The 22,846-nt window shown below is 38.4% G+C and overlaps 1 protein-coding gene and 1 long non-coding RNA gene across 2 annotated transcripts in view; one reads left to right on the forward strand and one right to left on the reverse strand.

The window, feature by feature from the left end:
• LOC123647252 overlaps positions 1–1,816 on the reverse strand; it is a 40,840-nt gene extending 39,024 nt beyond the window's left edge. The window contains exon 1 of the long non-coding RNA XR_006738174.1: positions 1,794–1,816. This is a non-coding gene — a long non-coding RNA (uncharacterized LOC123647252). The remainder of the gene's footprint in view (positions 1–1,793) is intronic.
• Positions 827–22,846, forward strand: part of COL1A2 (collagen type I alpha 2 chain) — a 36,802-nt gene continuing 14,782 nt past the window's right edge. Inside the window, exons 1-31 of the mRNA XM_045564564.1 lie at positions 827–1,349; positions 4,003–4,013; positions 4,635–4,649; positions 5,286–5,321; positions 6,489–6,581; positions 7,904–7,957; positions 10,888–10,932; positions 11,025–11,078; positions 11,170–11,223; positions 11,535–11,588; positions 12,005–12,058; positions 12,574–12,627; positions 14,162–14,206; positions 14,489–14,542; positions 14,643–14,687; positions 15,070–15,123; positions 15,611–15,709; positions 15,848–15,892; positions 16,007–16,105; positions 16,534–16,587; positions 16,711–16,818; positions 17,185–17,238; positions 17,343–17,441; positions 18,371–18,424; positions 18,892–18,990; positions 19,379–19,432; positions 19,984–20,037; positions 20,190–20,243; positions 20,506–20,559; positions 21,496–21,540; positions 22,720–22,818. Of these exons, the coding sequence (XP_045420520.1) occupies positions 1,280–1,349; positions 4,003–4,013; positions 4,635–4,649; positions 5,286–5,321; positions 6,489–6,581; positions 7,904–7,957; positions 10,888–10,932; positions 11,025–11,078; positions 11,170–11,223; positions 11,535–11,588; positions 12,005–12,058; positions 12,574–12,627; positions 14,162–14,206; positions 14,489–14,542; positions 14,643–14,687; positions 15,070–15,123; positions 15,611–15,709; positions 15,848–15,892; positions 16,007–16,105; positions 16,534–16,587; positions 16,711–16,818; positions 17,185–17,238; positions 17,343–17,441; positions 18,371–18,424; positions 18,892–18,990; positions 19,379–19,432; positions 19,984–20,037; positions 20,190–20,243; positions 20,506–20,559; positions 21,496–21,540; positions 22,720–22,818 (1,863 nt within the window). The 5' untranslated portion in view covers positions 827–1,279. The remainder of the gene's footprint in view (positions 1,350–4,002; positions 4,014–4,634; positions 4,650–5,285; positions 5,322–6,488; positions 6,582–7,903; positions 7,958–10,887; positions 10,933–11,024; positions 11,079–11,169; positions 11,224–11,534; positions 11,589–12,004; positions 12,059–12,573; positions 12,628–14,161; positions 14,207–14,488; positions 14,543–14,642; positions 14,688–15,069; positions 15,124–15,610; positions 15,710–15,847; positions 15,893–16,006; positions 16,106–16,533; positions 16,588–16,710; positions 16,819–17,184; positions 17,239–17,342; positions 17,442–18,370; positions 18,425–18,891; positions 18,991–19,378; positions 19,433–19,983; positions 20,038–20,189; positions 20,244–20,505; positions 20,560–21,495; positions 21,541–22,719; positions 22,819–22,846) is intronic.

Here is a 22,846-nt window from a genome sequence, read left to right on the forward strand (position 1 = left end):
CTGGGCACGGGCTGGAAGAAAGGGGTCCGTGAACGGGCAGCAAGGTCAAGAGGGACTGGGGCTCACTGGAGGGTTATCTGGGTCCAGGCTCAGGATAAAGCTGGTGAATCCCGACTAGGAGTCTGTGGAGAAGAAGAGGGGGGACTGGAAACATGAAGGGCATGGTGTGGCATCTCCACCACAACCTCAGAAAGAAGAGACTGGAGAGGTCCTCGGTCTCCAGGCCGGTTGCAGTCACTTCACAGCTCCAGATAATTCCCCAAAAGAACTGGATTAGATTTAGCCTCAGTAGAGGCAAGCCAGGAGCTCAGGAGGTCGGAGGACTCCCCAGGTGACTTGGTCTAGAGTGCGCAAAGCCTATCCGGGGGCCTCGGTGCCCTAGCCTGCCCCCCACCCCATGCCCCAACAGTAGGCGTCCTCAGACGGACTGCAACCCAGCCATCCACAGACGGGAGCCCCCATCCACAGACGGGACCCCCCACGCCCTATCCTGCAATCATGAGAGAGAGAGAGAATTACTGCTGAAAAAGTGGGCGCGCACACGCCCCAAAGCTGGAGAAAAGCGGGACGGGGGCGGGGGCGGGGTGGAGGGGGCGGGGAGGGCGGCCTGGGCTGCGCCACGCTGTCGCGTCTGCCCTCCCTCCTCCCCTGCCCCGTCCGCGCCCCCCGCCGCCCCTCCCCCCTGCAGGTGGCCTGCAGGACACCAGGTGAGGCAGGGCTGGACAGCTCCTGCTTTGATCAACGGGCTCCCGATCCCTCTACAGCTGCCGGGCTGCCCTGAGCTCCGCAAACTTTGCCCACGTCGGTGTCTGCGGAGCACTCCGACGTGTCCAAAAGGGTTTCCAAACTTGGAAAGGGCGGGGGAGGGCGGAGGTATGCAGACAGCGAGTCAGAGTTTCCCCTTGAAAGCCTCAAAAGTGTCCACGTCCTCAAAAAGAATGGAACCAATTTAAGAAGCCAGCCCCGTGGCCACGTCCCTCCCCCGTGCGCTCCCTCCTCCGCGCCCCCGCAGTCTCCTCCCAGCTGTGGCCGCCCGGGCCCCCAGCCCCGGCCCTGCCATTGGTGGAGGCGCTTTTGGAGGCACCCTCCGGCCAGAGAAACTTTTGCCGTATAAATAGGGCAGATCCGGGCTTTATTATTTTAGCACCACGGCAGCAGGAGGTTTCGGCTAAGTTGGAGGTACTGGCCACGACTGCATGCCTGCGCCCGCCAGGTGATACCTCCGCCGGTGACCCAGGGGCTCTGCGACACAAGGAGTCTGCATGTCTAAGTGGTAGACATGCTCAGCTTTGTGGATACGCGGACTTTGTTGCTGCTTGCAGTAACTTCGTGCCTAGCAACATGCCAGTGTAAGTGTTTTCAGCTTGTTCGGGGCACACCGGGAAGAGTGAGGTTAGATGGGTGGGCACCCTGGTCTGAAAAAGGAAAACCTAAACCTGAATTCCAGGCACAGCTTGGAGGGAAGGCTCTCTGGCACGTGGAGAAACGCCAGAATCGATAAGAAACACGGAAATTACTTTAAAAATGAAAACATAAAAAGTTCGACTCTTGGCAAAAGTTGGGAAACTTTGCCTGTTATTTCAGAGTTAGACAGCGGAGGATCTGGGTCCTCAGCTTAGTGGAGCTCAAAGTGAACGGGAAGTCTTTTCCCCAAGGCTGGGATATTAACCACTGCCGCCCTGAGGGAAGTCAAGGGCCTCTGCCTAACAGGCCCGGTAACTGCCCCGAGGTCCGCCTTGTAAAACTTGAGGCCTGTTTTAGAAAGCCCTTTAATTTAGTAATGTAAAACTCACCTCCTAAGAGCTTTTATCTTCTGGGGGTTGTAAGGCTTGTCTGGATGATGATGATGATGATGGTGGCGGTGGTGGTGGTGATGATGATGATGATGATGATGATGATGATGATGATGATGATGATGATAAGGCGCCCTCTGGAGTGAGGAAAATGAAAGCACAGGGGACCAGACCTTCAGCTAATGGAATCCCAAGTAGAGACTCTACAAGTTTGTAGAGAGTAGTTACCTACATTTCTGGTTGGAGCCATTCCTGCTAGCTAGTCATTGTATCCCGGGAAGGAAAATGGATGCTACTTGGAATGGATACATTCTAAAAAGTAAAATAAGCTTCTCAATTCACCATCTGGTAACGAAAATGGTAACATCAATTAACTAAAATCTGCTCTACCTTTTGTTCAGCCTTAGAATTACCCCTTCAACACGCCCCCAGTGATAATCAGACATTACGAACACAAAGTTGGGATATATCAACATTGACCTGAGGCTCAAGAGACCGGGGTTCTTCCTATGGCTTTGACACTAATTTACCATGTGACCTTGGGCAAGTCAAACTGGGCTTTTTAAATAATATGGGATGGACTAATGGACTAATGAGACTCCAAGGCCACTTTTCAGCTTTACATGACCAGTTTCATGTGAAGATAGAATGAAGAAAACCAGTCCGTTTTCATCTTGGAAATGGCTGCCAAAGTACTAGACAAAGATATTGACTTGATGGTGGGGATGAAGGGTGTCTGGCCACACCCAACATCCCAAAAAGTTGCTCCACCCACATACCACCATGTTGTCTACCACTGCATAATGACTGATGCATTAGTATATGTGTGTATGTGTTATGTGTTTGGTTTTTCCCTTCTTTCACTTTTAGTATACACACTATGGATACTACGGACTACGGAGCAATTGCACTGAACAAATTCACATTACAGAGTTCATTTTTTATGAGATCTGACAGTGGGAGGAAAGGGTTGGCTGTTAGAGAAAAAATGAAAACAGACGTAGGCAAGTGTGAAGGTACAAAAGCAACTCACCTTCTGATCAATAGCCAACCGCGGTCTGGAACAAACATCACAAACACACGTTCTTCAAGATGTCTCACTTCTGAGTAATTAAAAGGCAAATTTCCAAACTCTTAAGGACTTCCGTTAATCAAGTCAGGCATAATTATTCTTCCTACTGATGGACACAACGGAGTAAACATATCATTCTTCTAATTTAACAGTAATTCTCATAAATTGCCCTTAAATGTCAGTGCTGGATGTGTTCCACCCTCCTGAATTGTGACTCTTGCAACAGATGTTCTCACTCCAAATAACACACTTCTTGGCCACCTAATTAAAGCAATTTTTAGGAGTGATTCATCCTATTGCAAGTGTGGCCACAGTTGTATCTCGTATTAACCTGTAATTTTTATACCATAGGAGATGAATTCAGTTTTTAAGGATTTATAGCAATTATGGCAAAGGGGGGGTATTAAATTAGGTTTTTTTCCGAATTATTTTTCAAGATCTTTAATCCACAGTTTTTCCATTTATACAAAACAATCCTTTCTCATGGACAAAAATGATATATATTAGTAAAATGACCTTACCTAATTTAAGTGAACTAATTTAAAGCAAAAATTCAGATGTCTGAATTAATCCATTTTCATAGTTAGCAATGTGCAAATTAGACCTTTTGAAAAAGGATATTAAGAATGGTAGAAACTTAGTGAAGTACTAAGTAACTTCGATGTTTTATAAGAAGCAAAATCTGCTTTAGGTAACATCCTTTCCAAATTTTCCCTTTTTAAGATTTTTAAATATTAAAAATGAACCAAGCTATAAATTATTTCCTCATCAATCTACTGGCCTTGTCTTAAATTCAGTGATTCATTTGTGCAATTCACCAGCTTAATTGCTAAGCATTAAAAATATCCTTCAGACACATTAATATTTCACAGCATTTATAAAATAGTAAATAATTAACAATTTAATTCAAAATATATTTACATATTAATGTTGCAAACAGATCACCCTGCTGATCCCTGCCATTCTTTTGACCTGCATAATTTCCCATTGTTAGAATATTCTTAAGAAAAAATATAAATTGGCTCTTTAATTAGGTAACTCAATTTTATAAACTTGTGTATTTATTTGTTAATTACTGCTATTGATCAATGAAATGATACTAATATAATTTTTCCTACTTTCCCTTTTCTTCTACAGCTTTACAAGAGGTAGGTAAAATTATTTTTAGAATTTTTTTCTTTAATGCTTTGATTTCCTTGGTCACAACGATGTCTTCTCTGGGGAGGTAAGGAGAGAAACTACACTGTTATTGACCAACCTGGAGTCCCAAGAAAATCATGAAGTTGTGGTAGTCAAAATCTTTCTGGCTGCCTTAGAAAGTACCCACCCCATTTTCCAAAATGGGTGGAGCTACTGAATAAGACTAGCTTTATAAAATACCCGTAAAGAATACAGAGGAAATAATCGAGTGGAAGTTTGAGTTTTAGCATCAGCTACTATGAAGCAGAAGACTTCATTGAGCTAGAGAATTTTTTCATTCTCTCGGAGCCATTTGCAAAAATATTTATTATGAACAAATTCGTAGTTCATCCATTTAATTTGAGGCATAATTACAGATAAGTATATATATTTGGTTCTGTACCTAACATTTTATTTAACTTCTTGGTAAAATTTAGAATTTTGTTTTGAAATATTACATTAAGATAATAGTAAATACATAATATAATGTACTCTGTAGATATATTTGTATACTACACCAAAATGGGAGTGGTTTTTAAACATATATATACAATTCTCCTAATAATAATCTTTTTCTTATTCTTTTCTAGGAAACTGCAAGAAAGGTAAGAGTCCAGTACTTCTCCATAAGTACCTGAAATTATCAGGGATAACTTATAATTTAAAAAAAGTTGTAGTAGACCATAGCAGGAAAATACTTTGTCAAGATTTTGTGCACATTAATATGCATTAGCTAAAACATAAAATAAAGTAGCTTTGATGCTTAAGATAACGAAGTTTTATTATCTTCCAGAATCATCTCTAATTACATTTATGTTATACAAAGTGGTGATTTACATGCTAAAGAAAAAAGGCATGTTTATTCTGGAGATGGAATTCATTTTATGTTAATTATAGGTAGTAAATGAAAGTAAAGGACTTTGACTATATGAATGTGCCATTAAAGATGTAACAAAGTGTTCATTTCACCTGCAGTAATCATCTTACTAAAAATACTATGAATAATATTGGCCTAATGGCTGGAGACTAGAAGCTTCCAGTTCCCCAGTTGAAAAAGATCACATATAATTGTAATAAAACAATATGCTTTTGTCTATTGGATTGTGCCAATTTTTTAGCTACTATCTAATACCATTGTGGTTAGATCAGTCTTACCAACTAATTATCATCAAGAATGGTTTGCATGCTCATTGGAAATTACTTAGACATTTATTATTGTGCTGTTTGTGTCTTCCTTGCAGGGCCCAACTGGAGATAGAGGACCACGTGGAGAAAGGGTGTGTAATTTTTGAACTGTTAAAGGGCTTTGGCCCATATTTGAATAACTATGTATTAGATACTACAGGAGACTGACAATTTATAAGAATATTATCTGTTCAGATAATTGTACCACCTTTTAGACAGATAATGCCCTACAGAAGAGGAGAATGAGCATTATTATATATAATCAATATTCTTTTTAGATCAAGATTATCCTTTAAAAAAGAAAAAACTATTACAGACAGCCATATTCTTTGCATGATCTACCTTTCTTTGTTTTTAATTGACCTGTCTAACACATATATAATGGAACTCTATCTACCTATCACCATAGTCCTCTTTTTAACATATTTTGTTTGCTTTTGAAGTAAGATCCTTCACATAGCTTGGGAATAATAGTGCAACAGTAATCAGTAACATGTTTCTCTGTCCAAATTCATACATGTACAAGTCAGACTTACATTTTATTTTAGCATCCTTAGACCTCCCTATTATGCTTATTTGACATTTATAATTATATGGTTTGGCATTATATAACACTTTTGCCAATATATAAATATATAAATCTTATATCTATTACAAAGTACAGACTTACATGTACTTCATTCAAACGATTCATTAGAGAGAGAATTATATCAGTTAATTATTTTAACAACATAAATAGTGTTAATGGTAGGAAATCTGCAGAATTTTCTCTCCTGTGAGAAAATGACCTCATTAATTTTCATATCAATTAATCTATTCACACATAGCATACCAAAACTATTAAATAAGTTTATCACAGTCAGAAATCAACAATCAAAATACATAGTACATCCTTATACACTGTTAGATATATGAAGTTCATGGAATTATAAATTTTAGCTGCAATTTCTATCTTTCTTTGAATATTGGAGCTCTATGACATAGAAATTATTTATTCATTTATTCATTCAATGGTGGAGATATTCCTCTAGGAAAACTACCCTGTGTTGTCTTGGTACGGCAGTTACTAAACCTCCTAAAATAGACTCATGTCATAAGTGAATAATAAGCAATGACAAATATGGCATATTAGGTTTCCACCCTACTTGCACACTGAAAGGTCTGAGCAACTGATCTTACCACATGTATTCTGAGGTTTTCATGCAAGGGTTTCTACAGGGCCTGTCTAACTCTGATCTCGTTCGCTTTTCACCTGACAGGGTCCACCAGGCACCCCAGGCAGAGATGGTGAAGATGGTCTCCCAGGCCCTCCCGGTCCACCTGGTCCTCCTGGCCCCCCTGGTCTTGGCGGGGTAAGGGTTTTAAGTATTGCTAACTTTTAGCTAACTTTAGTTTCTTATACTTCTGTTGGAATAAGGCTCATTGTGAAATTTATTTTTGGCAGTTAAGGGAGAAGTCTGATATTTGGAAATTAGTATATTTTATTTCATTTCTTTGGTTTCTTCATTCAACTTTCGGTTTTGCTGGTTCTCTTTGTGAGCCCCTGTCAATTATGGGATTAGTCTTTGTGTGTGCTGAAGTTAGCTGAGGCCATCACTACCATTATTTAATTTGGGGATTTAATATCTTTTATCAGTAAGGCACAATAAAAGGTGTTGCATTATTAAAAAGTTTGATTAGATTGAATTACATAAGTGAAATTCCTGATCTTAAGCAGTTTCACAAACATCTTCCACATTTTATTCTCCTTGGCTTGAAGTCTGCTGAACCAACATTCAAAGCAGTTTTAGGTTTAATTTGCTTGAAACTAATTTGAGAAAAGTACATTTCCCTTTTTCATTAATATCTTCTTTTAGCTTTATGTCTTTAACAATGGTATGAGTGCCAAATGGCCTCACTGCAGGAAGGAAAACATATTTGCTTAATTGGTTAGCACTATGAATCAGAAGCCTGGTTCTAATACCCAACTGTATGCCAGTGAAATAAGACCTTTCTCCCCCAAAGATCTTATTATGATTGCTTATCTACTGAGTGCATTAAAAAGCACCTTTTTTTAATAGACTTACCACTATAAGAGAGATCTTTAACAGTAAAGTTATTACTGTGAACTATTTCTTAAAAGTTTAATCTTCCAAGGGGCATTTTAATTTAATTTTTCTCTAAACTTGAAAACTCTGTATATCCTTTCTGAAACTTCAGCAAGAAAAAGGTCTCAGCCATTTTGTGTAGTTCTGGTGCGAACGGGCAACAGGTGGAAGTGCAAAGTTTTCCTCTTGGTCTCTGCTGAATTTATCAGGAGCCCTCAGTGACATTAAATGTTTAGAAAGCTTCCCTTCCTCAGGGTAGAGGAAGGGGGTGCAAGTGGAGGTGCAGGGTTAACAGGGCAGAAGAAAGGCTTAAAAGATAAGGTAGGGAAGTTCTCCACTTCAAACGAGGCATGGGCTAAATTTTAAACTTATGTTTCTTCTGAATTCTTAGGAATTGAGCGCAATATAGAATTCTCAACCAATAATCATATCACAAAACTTGTTCTCTTTGAAATAACAACAGAAAAAAATTTTTTACAAATAGAATAAGAAAATGCACTACATGGCCAGTAATTATTTATAGTTTATATATATATAATGTGCATATATTTGTGTATATATGTATATATTCTTTTTTACCCCTCTAGAACTTTGCTGCTCAGTATGATTCAAAAGGAGTTGGACTTGGCCCCGGACCAATGGTATGTTTATCTCTTTATCTTAGCCAAAAATTTACTAAATAGAGAATTTATTCTATGTTAAGTTTTACAATGCCATTTTTTTAGCTACCTAGGTTAACGTTCAATACTTGGATCAAATGAAAAACAATAACTCTTTTTGTATTCAAGTTTATCAAAGCCTAAGCCTAAGTTAAGGGGTTCAAATATTCCTCATTAGGATAGGCCAGATGTTTATGTCCAAGAAATAATCTTTGGACAGAGGAGCCATCCTAGGTGAATTTTATTTCAAAAGAGTAATCATCTTCATTAATTTCTTTTTTACATTCTTTAACATTGCTTAGAATTTTAAGCAACACTGAGAAACATAGAACTATTTATTAAGTTCCCCAAACTTGTTTGAAAGGATCAACAAGTTCTAGTCCAGCATGATCATTTTAAAACTGGGAGTTTATACCCTTTTCCCAAGATCATGCAGATGGTTAATGACAGAACTATAACTAACTGCCAGGCAAGATGTCTGATAGTCAATGATATCATGGTTCATTGCATCTAGTCCTTGAATAAAGCATTCATTTAGTCAACAAATATTAATCAGGAGCCTTCAGTTGGGCCCCAAACTCTATAATGCATTGGGGAGACAGCAGTGAACATGACAGATTCTGACCCTTTCTCAGGAAGTGAAAAATAAGGAAATGTTTCTTTTTTGCCATTTGGATAAAAATCTCTTTTTTTAGTCTATTGATTATAAATCAACATAGAAGAGAATATGAGTAAAATTTAGCATTTAGCATTTATGTCACTCAGTACAAATATTTAGCAACATATTCTGTCATTTGAGTGACATTTAGAAAAGTTTCCTACGATTGTAATTATGATGACCTATCTAACAAATTAAGCTTCTAACAAGCATTAGTGAAATATTTTAGGGGAAAAAAAACTGATATGAGCATTCAAAATGTATACTAGCATATACGAAATAGAGGAAAATTTGCCGGAAGTAAAAGAATTAGTTTGATTAAGCACTACAGAATTTAATACACATGCACACACAACTTAATGATCCTAATTAATTGTTTCCAGACAAAGGTATTTATCTACTGAAAGTTACCATAGTCTTTAAAATACAGATTTTACCTGGGCAGTGCATTCAGTGCTCAATCTTCAAAAGAAGATGTTCTGTTGGAGCTAATGGTGTGCAATAAGCTAATACACTCTAAGGGCAAGATAATATTTTCTGTAAATTAAAACTCTCACTTGAGAAGTAATGTACCTTTAATTGATGATTTCCGATTCCCTGATTTTTCCTGGTAATTTAGAATGCTCATATCTGAAATGAAAAGGTAAAGAGTTTCTCTTGGCTTTGTTTATATTGGATATTTGAAATTAGCCGTTTCAGCTAATGCTGGACATTAATCAGTTTTAAAGCAGTACCTATATCTCAAGAAGCAGCAAAGGAGGAAAAAAAGTAAAGTGCTAGTAAATATCATTTTCAAAAAAAAAGCTCACATAAGCTGGGAAAACTAATATGGATTTCAGATTCCCCCATCTTTGGAACATCTCTCTAGGGGGCATAAAGCAGCATATCTTACTTTTAAATATCAGTGAAATAGAATTTAAGCTTTCACCTCCACACACATGCACAGACATATGTAATCAGCAGTGTGTGTTTCACAAACAGGGAAGATAGACAGCAATAAAGTATTCAAATAATTTTCCATGTTGGAAAATCAATAACTATAAAGTCCCACAGGGTTCTTCTCTGAATGAATGAATAATCATAGTCTGTCTCACAGCCTCCACAAAATAAACTACACTTTATGTAAATGAAATTGTTGCAAATACATGGAAAAATAAATATAATTAAAAATTCATGGTGCCAAAGAAAATCATTTTTAATGATGCCTAAGAAAATTATTTTGATTGAAAAGTGACAGTTTCTTTTAATGTTGAAGCAGTCTTGAAAACTAAATGAATAATTCTTATAATTAAAATTAGGTGCATTTTAAATAAAATCCATGTTATTTCACTCTAGGCATTACTACAGTCAGATAGGTTTTACTGCAGAGTCCCCATGGTTGAAGTGTCATGAACAAATGACTCGAGACTTGTACATGAAATATTTTCAGCATTATGAGGAATGGACCCTACAGATGAGCTTACGCAGGCATTGATTACTGCAAAAGGGAATCAAAAATGTATATTTAGCTCGCAAACTAGTAACAGTCTGTTTTACTTTACTTTTGTGCTACGGAAAGAACAAAGAGGAAAACAGTCTGCTACCATTGGAGCCATATTTTCAACAATAATATCACATAATAGACTCTTCCAGTAGGCCATTTCAATAATATTTTATTTTTCCTTCACCCCTCATTACATCCACTTTTGTTTGACATTTTCATCAGTCACCAACAGCCCTTAGAGGAGCTATAAGGTTATAACAAACCTCCTTCTAATCATTAAGAAGGACTTTTGATTCTTTTCAATTTATACCCTTTGTGGCAATAAAAATATCAATTGCTTAGCTAAGTATGACATGGGAAGATGACATATGATCAGGAGAATCCAAATGGAAATGCTTTGTCAGTTGCATAGAAGGCAATTGTATATTCTGCACTTGTGCAAAGACCAGTTCACTTTATTGCATCCGAACAGTCTCAATATGACCAATTTTGCACAACTTTAAGGAACCTATGACAGCTCCATCCAGTTCTCATTGAGTTCTGTTGATCTGGGTTGAGAGAAATGGTGGAGGAAACTTAGGTCATTAAGTGCTTCCCTGGGTGGGGCGGGGGCTGGTGGAGAGAAGGGACAAAAACTATGAAATAAAATCAGGACAATTTTGTTCATCTGCCTAGCAAAAAGTGTCTATGGCATTTCTTAGCTAGTCCTATCTAACCTCAGCCAAGGCCATGACAACGTATCAATGCTAACTCTATCTGTCCTCTTTACAGGGTTTAATGGGACCTAGAGGCCCTCCTGGTGCAGCTGGAGCCCCTGTAAGTACCAAAAGCTTGTACTCTCTCTTATGTAAAAAGACAGAGAATTCAAAAATAAAGGCTTGAAGTATGACATATTTTTTTTCTTCTAGGGCCCTCAAGGTTTCCAAGGACCTGCTGGTGAGCCTGGTGAACCTGGACAAACTGTGAGTACATTTTTCCCCCTTTGTGATAAATTTTTTTCAGGAAGTTTATTAATATGGCTTTAATGAAATGATGTGTCTTCCATTTCCTTAGGGTCCTGCAGGTTCTCGTGGTCCAGCTGGCCCTCCTGGCAAGGCTGGTGAGGATGTAAGTGTTGGCCCCTAAGCACTTCCAAAACACCTTTTAAATACTCCTGCCTCGATGAGAATTTCTAGCTCCAAATTAAGTATTCTGCCAAAAGCTGAAGATGCCTGATGTAACTCTTCCCATATGGGAAATATTATTTTAATGAAATATTAATAAGCTTGCTTTTAGGGAAATATAATTGTTAATTAAATATGTATTTGGATCCAAAATTGGTATGTGATGCCTTTCTCCTCTATTGTAAAAACCAAGATGCTCCCACTTCTGTTTGATGGTTACCCAAAAGGTAACCCTGTGATGCTTTGATGTTTTAGGGTCACCCTGGAAAACCTGGACGACCTGGTGAGAGAGGAGTTGTTGGACCACAGGTGAGACTTTTTACAACAGTATATATATAGTCCAAACATCAGAGGCCTCTAAGATATAAGGTAGCTGCTAAAACTAGCCTCAGTCTAACATAGATGTCACTCAAACTTATAACTCAAATCAGAGCATCTGACAAATAGAAGAGCCTACTAAACCATGCATATATTTTTTATGAATACCAATAATGGAATATTAATGATAGCAAGCATACTATAAGCAACTAAGTTATGTTTTCTACAAATACCATTGTCTTAGTTACTCACATTAGAGCAAGTTAATTTGTGGCTCTGTGCTTGAAAATATATTAGTCTTTGATCCCAAGCTTGAACTTTGCTGAGAAGTACTTTGGAGGGAAGCAATCATTGCCTTTTTATTTATTACAAAACATTTTTCGCCTTCTTCTCTGTTTCTTTCTCAGGGTGCTCGTGGTTTCCCTGGAACTCCTGGACTTCCTGGCTTCAAGGGAATTAGGGTGAGCACATTTTTAAGATAAGAGAAAATGCTGATAAATTTTTGGAAAAAACCCAGGTGTATTTAAACTCTTGGGTGACATATATTTGCTTCTAAATTAGCAGGAATTTGCTAACGGAGAGAGAAAGTGAAAGGGTTAAGATTGATTGAAAATAAAGTAGGATATAGTTTTTTCCATCGGTTGATAGTTACCAAGAAACAGGATCACTACAGAGAAAATTGTATAGAACCTGTATGACTTAACGGGTATTTACAACCATCTGAAAATGATACTACTACTAAGGATGGAAAGAATGCCAGAGAGCACCTAGCCCTGCATCCTTCCCCTCTAAAGTGCAGAAAGGGTAAGAGACTTACCCAAGGCAATAGAGTGAGTTTGCCAGGAGCTGGGACACTGGACTCCATTCTCCTGAAGCAGTCACAGATTCACCCAGGAGATGTTCATTACATAAAAGAGTTTTATTTGACCAAGCACTGTAATGGAACAGCATTTTAATAATAAGCGTTGCCTTTCAGGGACACAGTGGTCCAGATGGATTGAAGGGACAGCCTGGTGCTCCAGGTGTAAAGGTAAATATTAAATTAGAAGCATTGTTTTTAAACAATTCCCCATGACCGCCAAAAAGTGTACTTTTCACTGAAGTATCACTACCCATATTCTAAAAAGTATCTTGTTTTCCCTTCTGTACTTCAAATTTCTCAGTAGTGGGGACTATGAGATTCTTTGACAAAAGGTCTATTATTAAGATTTATTTAACCGAAGGTCTGTTAAATAATTGAGATAAAAATAATGTTCCTTCCTCCATTTCCTTTCCTCATTCTGTAATTTCATTGTATTTCTGTAGCCAAAATAAAAGTAAGTAAACATCATCAGATATTAGGACACTCTGTGTTATTTTAAACTGTAAATTCTCCTTTGCCGTGCACTAATTAGATAGGTACATTCATGTCACTATACACTTTTCAGCCTCTTTCCTGTGATTTATCTGTGCACACTCAAAAAAATTTTAATTAGGTAATTAAAGTCTCAGAAGTGTGTTATCTCTTGGCTAGGCTCTTCTCTGACAGCATTTTCAACTATAAAATGTTCTCTTTCCTATTAAGGAGATAATGTGATATTAAAGTGAATACCAACGTAATTACAAATTAATGAGTAACGAATACTAGCGGGACCAGAAATGAACATGAATATGGAGAATCTGTTCTAACTTTCCAGCTGCCACACAAATGGATAAGGTCAAACTCATTTTCCCAAGAGCTCAATATAACAGCTCAGACTACTAATCACAGTATCATAAAATGTTAGTGCTGCAAGGAGATTTGGAGACCCCTCATTTTGCACATGTGGGAAACTGAGGCTTGGCAAGAGCTAGTGACTTGCCCAGGGTCACACATCCAGTGGTTAGAAGGGCACAGGTTAGAGACTCTGATCCCCTCACCGAGGTGCTTATTCCTGAAGAATATACTTCCCATAGAATCCCAGAAATGAAGGGTCCTTTTGAGGTCTCTTAAACCGTGTTTCTTCTATTTCTATATCAGATTATCTCGAAGGAAATTTATTTCACTTGTGCCATGGTGCTAAATTACCCCCTGCCCGTACTACCACTATCACCATAGTTTTTACTCAGGATAAGAATATAGACTGGAAATAAACATGACAGCTCTAAAAAACATCATGAAGCTTCAATTTTTCATGCATATTTCATGAAAGTGATAACACTGAGTATTCAAAATGACATTAAAGAGGGTAAATATAGTTATATTAAAAACAAATTTATCCTTTGCCATCTCTTTTTATAACATCATTCTTAATACATAGTAAGCTAGTCTAGATGATGTCCAGAATCTAAGGGGAATTTGGGGAAGGGTACATGCAAATAACCACATCTCTTTATACCTTGATATTTGGCATTATCTAAATAAAAACACAATTTAGCAAATTTTCAAATTTATATACCTGGCATAATGAGAAACAATCTATATGTGTAAGAAATGTTGCAAAATATATGAATGATTCAAATTGAAATAATAGGGTAAAAATTGCACAATCAGAAAAAATAATCGAGATACATAATGAACAAAAACTTGATCCTTCTCTATGTAGGGTGAACCTGGTTCCCCTGGTGAAAATGGAACTCCAGGTCAAACAGTAAGTATCGATTACTCTGTTGTAAATCTAAATGTGTACACTCTTTGTGAGCTGGAACTTCTTTAATGTTTTTGCTAATTACCGTTTCCCTGTGCATTGTATTCTTTGATATTTTTCTAATAGCCTTCTGCATGCTTAATTGAAATCCACTACTTTTAGGTGGGATTAGAACAAGATCTATTTATTTTTAGTGGATTCTTGTGCATGTTGGAAATTGGAATGATGCCTGTGACTTCTTTTAAATTAGCATTCTGGATTTTATTGAATTATTTCTGCTTCTAGGGAGCCCGTGGGCTTCCTGGTGAGAGAGGACGTGTCGGTGCCCCTGGCCCAGCTGTAAGTGCTTCTATTTTTGCTGATTTTTATCCTTTTTGAAAAACTTCTAATGGCTGCCATATAACTTTCCACTTGATCTTCCTCTTTATTTTCTTCATAGGGTGCACGTGGCAGTGATGGAAGCGTGGGTCCTGTGGGTCCTGCTGTAAGTTTTGACACTGGGGAGTTGGAAGGGGTTGAGAGTGTGGCATGGGAGCTATCTTCTTCATTCATTTCTTACGAAAGAGTATCGTTGCAGACACTTTACCAAATGTTCTATGAGATCTTTTGCAGGCTCCATTTATAAGTAGTATAGGCTATTTATAAATATCTGGGGCTTTTGATTGATCTGTAAAGTAAAAATCTACCCTACCTTGGTTACTGTGAATGTCTTCCCTTTGATAAGATCCCAGTGACAACAGACCGGTTATAAGTGTTTTCTTTGCCTGTATCAATTAAGATCAAGACACTCTAAGCAACTTCAGTTGTCTGTTGTTTTCTTAATTTACTTGGAGGAAATTTCTTACCACCTTCTGCTTTGATTTCAGGGTCCCATTGGGTCTGCTGGCCCTCCAGGCTTCCCAGGCGCCCCTGGTCCCAAGGTAAAAACACTGGTGACCATTGTCACTACCTTGATAAACTTTTTACTGTGATGTGAAAGATCAAAACTATGTTTGCAGATAGATAGATAATTATAGAGCAATTACCTTAATTAGTCCTCCCTTCAAAATGGACATAGGATGACCAGTTTTCTCACTGCCATGTTTGAAATAGACCATCTCTCTGCACTTGTGCACTGTGATCATAGAGATAGACAGCAACATGGAAACCGATTCCATGGGGCAACTATGGGATATGCTCCCAAACTAGTCGGGACTGACTGAGAACCAGAGTCAACCACAGACAGTGAGGTAGAGTGAGGGTAGCAAAAATAGCCAAGACCCTGCAAGGAAAATAGAAAATCAAACCCAAATCTTATCCTAATGAACCAGATAAGGGAAATGATTGCAATTCTGAAGACATTTCATAAATTCAGAGATATACTGTTTCATTATTTGCTGGCGAATTCCTCAGTTTCATTTCTTTTAGGGTGAACTTGGACCTGTTGGTAACCCTGGCCCTGCTGGTCCCGCGGGTCCCCGTGGTGAAGTGGGTCTTCCAGGCCTTTCTGGGCCCGTTGGACCTCCCGTAAGTAGCCATTGTCATTAACCTTTATGGAGTAGAAAAAAAACAGAAAAAAAAAAAAAAGAGAAATGAAGGTGGGGTCAAAGAAGAACAGAAATATTCCCATTAACTGATACCCTTCTCCTTTCCTTTTCCTCGTAGGGTAACCCTGGCGCAAATGGCCTTACTGGTGCAAAGGGTGCTGCTGTGAGTACATCCGGGTAGCTAACGTGGTGCCGCTGTGGTTTTAAAGGCAATTTACAGGTGCTGCCCCTGCAGCCCATTACCTCCTAATGGATCATGCTGCCTTTTCCTTCCCAGGGCCTTCCCGGTGTTGCTGGAGCTCCTGGCCTCCCCGGACCCCGTGGTATTCCTGGGCCTGCTGGGGCTGTCGGTGCTACTGGTGCCAGAGGACTCGTTGTAAGTGGTCATAGCTGTGGCTGTCATCATCCTGAAATACCAGCTCTAGCTAGACTTCATTTCATCACTAGCTAGACTTCTTGTGATTTTATTACTCCTACTTTTTCCTTCCGTAGCATTTTTAGTTTGTTTTTCTACTATAAGTATATGTATTTGTACGTACACTCACTTCTCATATGCACACAGACCCATCTTTCCTGTTCTCTTAGAACATTGCCTAAAGATAAATGAGGCACAGTTCTACAATATCAGTTGTGCCCCTGCAACCAAGACCATTCCTCCATAGGCCATTTAAATATGAACTGGGCACATTCTTAGAGAACACAAGCTTCCTTTTACCTCACCCCATAAATATTCCAAGAGATTTGTCTGCGATAGAGTTTTGGGAAATGTTTGTCATTTGACCACTGTTTTGTTTTGGGTCCTAGGGTGAGCCCGGTCCAGCTGGCTCCAAAGGAGAGGGTGGTAACAAGGGTGAGCCTGTAAGTAGCTCTATCATCACAGTTTTATGGAATTAATTATCTTTTCAATCCAGTTTCTCTAGCTGGATATAGTATAAAAATTATGTTTCTACTCCCCCTCATTTTGTTCTTTTCATTAAACAGGGCTCTGCTGGGCCCCAAGGTCCTCCTGGTCCCAGTGGTGAAGAAGGAAAGAGAGGCCCCACTGGTGAACCTGGATCTGCTGGCCCCGCAGGACCTCCTGGGCTGAGAGTAGGTTCCAAATGCTCCTGCCACCGAGACATACCAGAGGCAGATGATGACACCCCTTGACTGGGAATTGGTCAAAATTACTAAGTGTGTTTTCTAGATGAAAAAAGCATCTGCTTTCCATCTGCTTTATTTTATCAAATCGTTGACTTTCAATTTGGTATGTTATAAAATTGGTCTGGAAACAGTATTGACCTACTTTTGCACGATGCTCATCCTCGCATTCCTTTGGGGTTTGGGGTGATGTTTTGGCTTGGTTTGGGTCTGGATCTCCCCCTCAGGAGGATCAGGCCTTGTCTTAATAAACTCTGCCTTATCAGATGCAAAGGTTTTCTCTAATTCCCTTCTGTTTCCTGTACTTTCTTGCAGGGTGGTCCTGGTTCTCGAGGTCTTCCTGGAGCTGATGGCAGAGCTGGCGTCATGGTAAGTCATCCATCACTCACTTCCTGGCAGGGAGCTTAATGCCTCTGGTGGTGGGCATGTCATTAACTTTAGCAATCTTCTCCCTCACCCCTTGTTTTTAATAGGGCCCTGCTGGTAACCGTGGTCCCAGTGGTCCTGCAGGAGTCCGAGGCCCCAGTGGAGATTCTGGTCGTCCTGGGGAGCCTGGTCTCATGGGACCCCGAGTAAGTTTCAGATGAGTTCTGAGCAAGTCACATCTGGCACTTTCTCCTTCTTTAAAGGGTTGGTTAATATGGAAGATAACAATAAAAACATCAAAAATAAATTTGTTAGTAGACTTGCTGACAGTTGCCTTTTTAATTTAACTATCAAAGCTCAGTAGATATTTTAATGTATTTAATTAGTTCATAAATTTCCTATTTGTTACTTGATACAATGGCTATGAGGTTTTTGGAAGAATAGATCTGTTTTAATATATCCAAATTAAGTTGGTTCTCCTATCAGCATGAATCTTTTATCTTAATTTGGGAGTTTTATATAAGATGTTCATGAAATATATTAGGACTATACATTATTAGTTTATTAGATTCATAAGTGAAATCATCTTTCCAGCAATCACAAAGTGCTATAATGTATTCATCATCACACTAGCTATGGAGAAATAACCTTTAGATCTGTAGACACTGTAATCCATAGCAATAGAGTAATTTTTTTTGCCTCCATTATCTCTTATGGGTGAATATCAACTGTAATTGTACCATAAACAAGGAATAGGGACACAAAATATAGCAATAAAAAAAATCCACTTTGGAAATTGCTTACTAACAGTATTAGTTTTTCTATTATGAGGTAAATAATGTGGTACATTTTACCCATATACCATGCTGCTTAACAGTTTTTTGAGATATCTGTAAATGGATCGGTTACACTAAAATTCAATAAAAAGAAAGGCACAAAACATAGAAAGAAGAAAAATTTCAGAGCTCTTTTCACACCTCCTAGCTAGTGGCTAATATCGCTAATGATTTACCCTAGGCAGCAAACAAAAAGTGTGGGGTCAGGAGAGGAGTGCTTTTGTGAGATTTCAATTAATTTGAGCCTGGAGTACGTGAGTTAAAGTGCCAATATAAAAGCATCCTCGTTTGTCTTATAGGGTCTTCCTGGTTCCCCTGGAAATGTTGGCCCAGCTGGTAAAGAAGGTCCTGTAGTAAGTATCGCTCGTTTTCCATTATATTCTCAAGGACACTTATTGCACCCCTATCAAGTCTATTTTGTGGCTTATTTATACATGAATACATTGAAAATAAATATCAGACACATACATCACCTGGGAATGCAACGTAATAGATTGTAATTATGGAGTCCAAATGAATGCAGCGCTGAAAGCAGAGCGGGGGGAAAAGAAAAATGTGGCAGGGAAAATTGAAGCAGGTGACCAGGGTATGGAAAGACAGGGGAAAGGGGGAAATTGCGCACGTAAGAAATTGAATTGGCTGGATGTGTACTGACATCCTATTTAGAAAGGGAAAATGGATTCGTAATTTATTGACGCTTTGTACAAGAAGCTCTGTGCATTCAGGAAACTACTCTGTTTCATCCTGTGGCAGCATCATAAGCTTGAGATTGCAAGAACGTGTGGATGTCCAGTAAACTTTAAATAAACTCTGATTCCAGGGCCTCCCTGGTATTGACGGCAGGCCTGGCCCAATTGGCCCAGCTGGAGCAAGAGGAGAGCCTGGCAACATCGGATTCCCTGGACCCAAAGGCCCCACTGTAAGAATCGCCATAACTTTTTCTCCATCAGCACTTTTTTGCCACATTTCACCAAAACTCTAGTATTTCTCCTGCTTATCAATCACATCCACCTCAAGGGGGTTCCTTTCAACACAGGAAAACTGCAGGCCATATACCACGTTCAAAGTTTATCTCCAGTGGATCCTTGCACACCTGCTGAAATCCATCTCCTGAGCCCCACACCTGTGCAGACGCACGTGCACTTTATTGCATGTGGAGCTGCGTGGTGACAGATCCTGCCTTAGATAACAAAATCGCCAAAGAACACAAAAGCAAGCTAGAAAATAACATTTCAAAATCGACATGGTTCGTTTGACATTAAATGTGTAAGGTGGTTGTTTTGTTTTGTTTTTAATTTTTATCATAGGGTGATCCTGGCAAAAGTGGAGATAAAGGTCATGCCGGTCTTGCTGGTGCTCGGGTAGGTGCTAACTTTTGTCCAGACCCATTCAGGTAGTATTTGCCTGAGAAACATACATCCCTAGAGGCCATCTGATTATCATTCTGTCACTTTCTTTCCAACATAACATCCTCAAGCATCCTTTTACCATCATAGTCTTTTTTTTTAAACCAAACTTATAAGATAGTGAGCTATAACAAATCAGAATGTATGTTAAGTCAAAAATACTTATAGAAGCATTTGGTTTTTATTTTATTCATCTTGTGATTAGAAGGGTATGGATCTGTACTAGCATTCTCTGGCCTTTATAAATTGCCTTTCTTCCTTGGACTTCTCTTGAGCCATATCAAAAGTTAGTAGATTCTGTGTGACTGGTACACACAAAAAAAGAAAAAAGCGAAAAAAAAAAAAAGTTTTAGTAGGCAGTATTTGGGTTTGGCAGGAACTCGCAATGAGTTTTATTCATGCTAAAATGACAAACTGGTTTTGAGGAAGTAATGCATAAGGCTTTGAGGCGTCTTAAACTGTCTGGCTTGCAGGTAACCGTCAGCTTTTCTGTTGAACATTTTTAGGGTGCTCCAGGTCCTGATGGAAACAATGGTGCTCAGGGACCCCCCGGACCACAAGTGAGTGTTTCTCTCACTCTTATGCTTTTCTGCACTAGAATGTACCTAGTCCCTCAAAACAACCGCCTTCCCTTTTCAGTCCAAAAGTTCTATAGATAGATAGCAATGGTGGCACGCATTGCTATTTATGCTATCTTTCCTGTCATTTTTAGGGTGTGCAAGGTGGAAAAGGTGAACAGGGTCCTGCTGGTCCTCCAGGCTTCCAGGTGAGTCAGCTAAAACATACTGCCTTTGGTCAGACCATCCAAGTGTAAATCATCCTATCACTCTCCCCTACCACACTGAATATGATTTCAGAATTGAACCAAAGAAGGGTGCGTTTTTTTCAAAACAAACTTTTGTGTAATGCTTTAATAACATAAAGTCGTGCTCTTATTGACAGCTGCTAATCCCTACTCCCAAACCCAATTATTAGCAAATCTCCCAAACAAAGCCATAAGATTGAGATTTGTATTTCTTTTCATTTAGGGTCTTCCTGGCCCCTCAGGTCCAGCTGGTGAACTTGGCAAACCAGGAGAAAGGGTGAGTAAAACCAGTGATAGTCTCCTATTTCATACCCTACTGCAGTGCAATTATACCATGCAAAAGGAAATTTCGTATTTCATATATTAACAGTAGTGTTTTACATGTGTTGGTGCTGATGGAGAGAATGAGTCAAGTTACTTTAGTTCAACTTACTTGGTTTTATGGATTTAATGAAACATCGCATTATGGAAATAAAATCTATCAATGAATATTTCATTTAATAGCCTTACTTTTTTTATTGTTCCTGGTAATGTTAGAATACAAATTATTTCCTTCCCCATAGTGAAGAAGTAAATGCACTGATTTTCCATCAAACTAGATCCTGAAAAATTGCTTTTAATGTTTTTCTTGGCATTCAGACATGACACTGCTATCCACAATCAGGGCATGAGTTCTGAGTCATTTTCTCTGTAATTGTGATGAATGTGCCTCAATTTAGTTGCATTCTGTGGCCTGGTCTCGTTTGTCAATAGTGGGGCACATTAACGAGACAGCTGGTCAGTAATAAAAGAGATACACTTGGGTGTACAATTAACTAGGTAATGTACAGAATATGATAATTTTTATTAAGAAGACATTCTGTTATATGGCTAAAAATAAGCAGTGTCTGATATTGTTCATGTTTATTTATGATATTATCAAAAGAGATAGTCTGTTTTATCACTTTTTTAAAGGCAATAAGGTAAATAATGGGAAATAATTGTTTTGTACCAGGCTCTGCAATATATAGCATCTTTGATATCAATAGAATTCTCTTTTTTATCTTTCCACACTAAAAGTTCTGTTGTTTTTATTATCCTGTGTACTTATGCACTTGTGTGTTAGAGCTAGCTTTATTTCACTCTTTCAAAATCTTTCATATATCTTAATCACAAGTGAATTTAGAGATCACACATAAATTTCCTGCTTCGTTGATTCCCATGTTTTGTCTAGGGTATCCCTGGCGAATTTGGTCTCCCTGGTCCTGCTGGCGTAAGAGTAAGTGTTACTTAATTAACTTTCATAAACTCTGGCAGTATATTTTTAAAAGAAGTAGTGCTTTCTCCCTAAAGCCACTAATGACCTTGCAACAAGTTCCTGACGCTCTTCTATAGTAAAATGTAATCTGTAGACAGCATTAGATTTCTAAATTGATAGTAGACTTTTTTGTACAGTTACTCATGTTTCCTATTCAATACAACATGGATATAAGAAACAGAAATGAATTAATATATGTATTATAGTCAGCAATTTAGTTAGACAAGCATGATATATATATGACAGTGGTTTGACTTGAGCCAAGGAAAAGTAGTTTCTTACTAAGATCTAAAGTCAATTTTTGCAATGTATATTGATGTTCAAAGTCTAAAGCTTAACTCATGAGTCTAATCTTATAAAGAAAAATAAAATAAGTAGACTTAGTTTGTCCATGGGTATTAGCATAACTGGAATGATTAGTTTGCCCCTACAGTTTCTCATTATGTTGCTAGTTACCATATATCTAGGATGCCCAAAAAAAGTTAGTGTCAAAAAATTACCATAGCATAGAACAAGGTGTTTTGAAACAATTACAATATAAACCTATGTAATAAATGTTCTGGGCCATAAAATGCTGCGTTATAGTGATATTTAGATGTAAATTGGGAGATATTTATATAGGTAGACAAAGATATATATAGATGCACAAATACACACATATACATATATATCCTCTTAAATATTATAACGGTTACATCATTATTGCATGAGATTATAAACAGGGGGCATAGATATAAGGATACCTAATCTTATCTACAGCTGGCATTATTATTTAACTAAAATGACAGTTGTTTCCTTTGAATACTATACATAATTGGCATAATTATTTTACTTATAAATCTATCACAGAAAAGACAAAAAAAAGAAATGAATTCCAAAGGTTAAATATTATACTCTAGAAGCAACAAATTTTGGACTTCTAGTCACAGAGTGTTAGAGCCAAATGAGACTTTAGAGATCTTCACCTCCCATCTCTTCATTTTACTAGTGAAGAAATTAGGAACAAAAGAAATTTTAATTTGCTAATAAATGGCAGAACCAGGGTTCAAAAGCTAAACAGCTGTGTGGACTCTGGTATGTAAAACAATATCTCTGATAGTGATGAATGGTGCAATGCTTCTTCTAATCACTTTTTTACAGGGCGAACGTGGTCCCCCAGGGGAGAGTGGTGCTGCCGGTCCAACTGGTCCTATTGGAAGCCGAGGTCCTTCCGGACCCCCAGGGCCTGATGGCAACAAGGTAAAATTGTATGTTCTATGTATTGCTG

Source organism: Lemur catta, chromosome 11, assembly GCF_020740605.2.
Source record: "Lemur catta isolate mLemCat1 chromosome 11, mLemCat1.pri, whole genome shotgun sequence".
Taxonomy (NCBI): Eukaryota; Metazoa; Chordata; class Mammalia; order Primates; family Lemuridae; genus Lemur; species Lemur catta.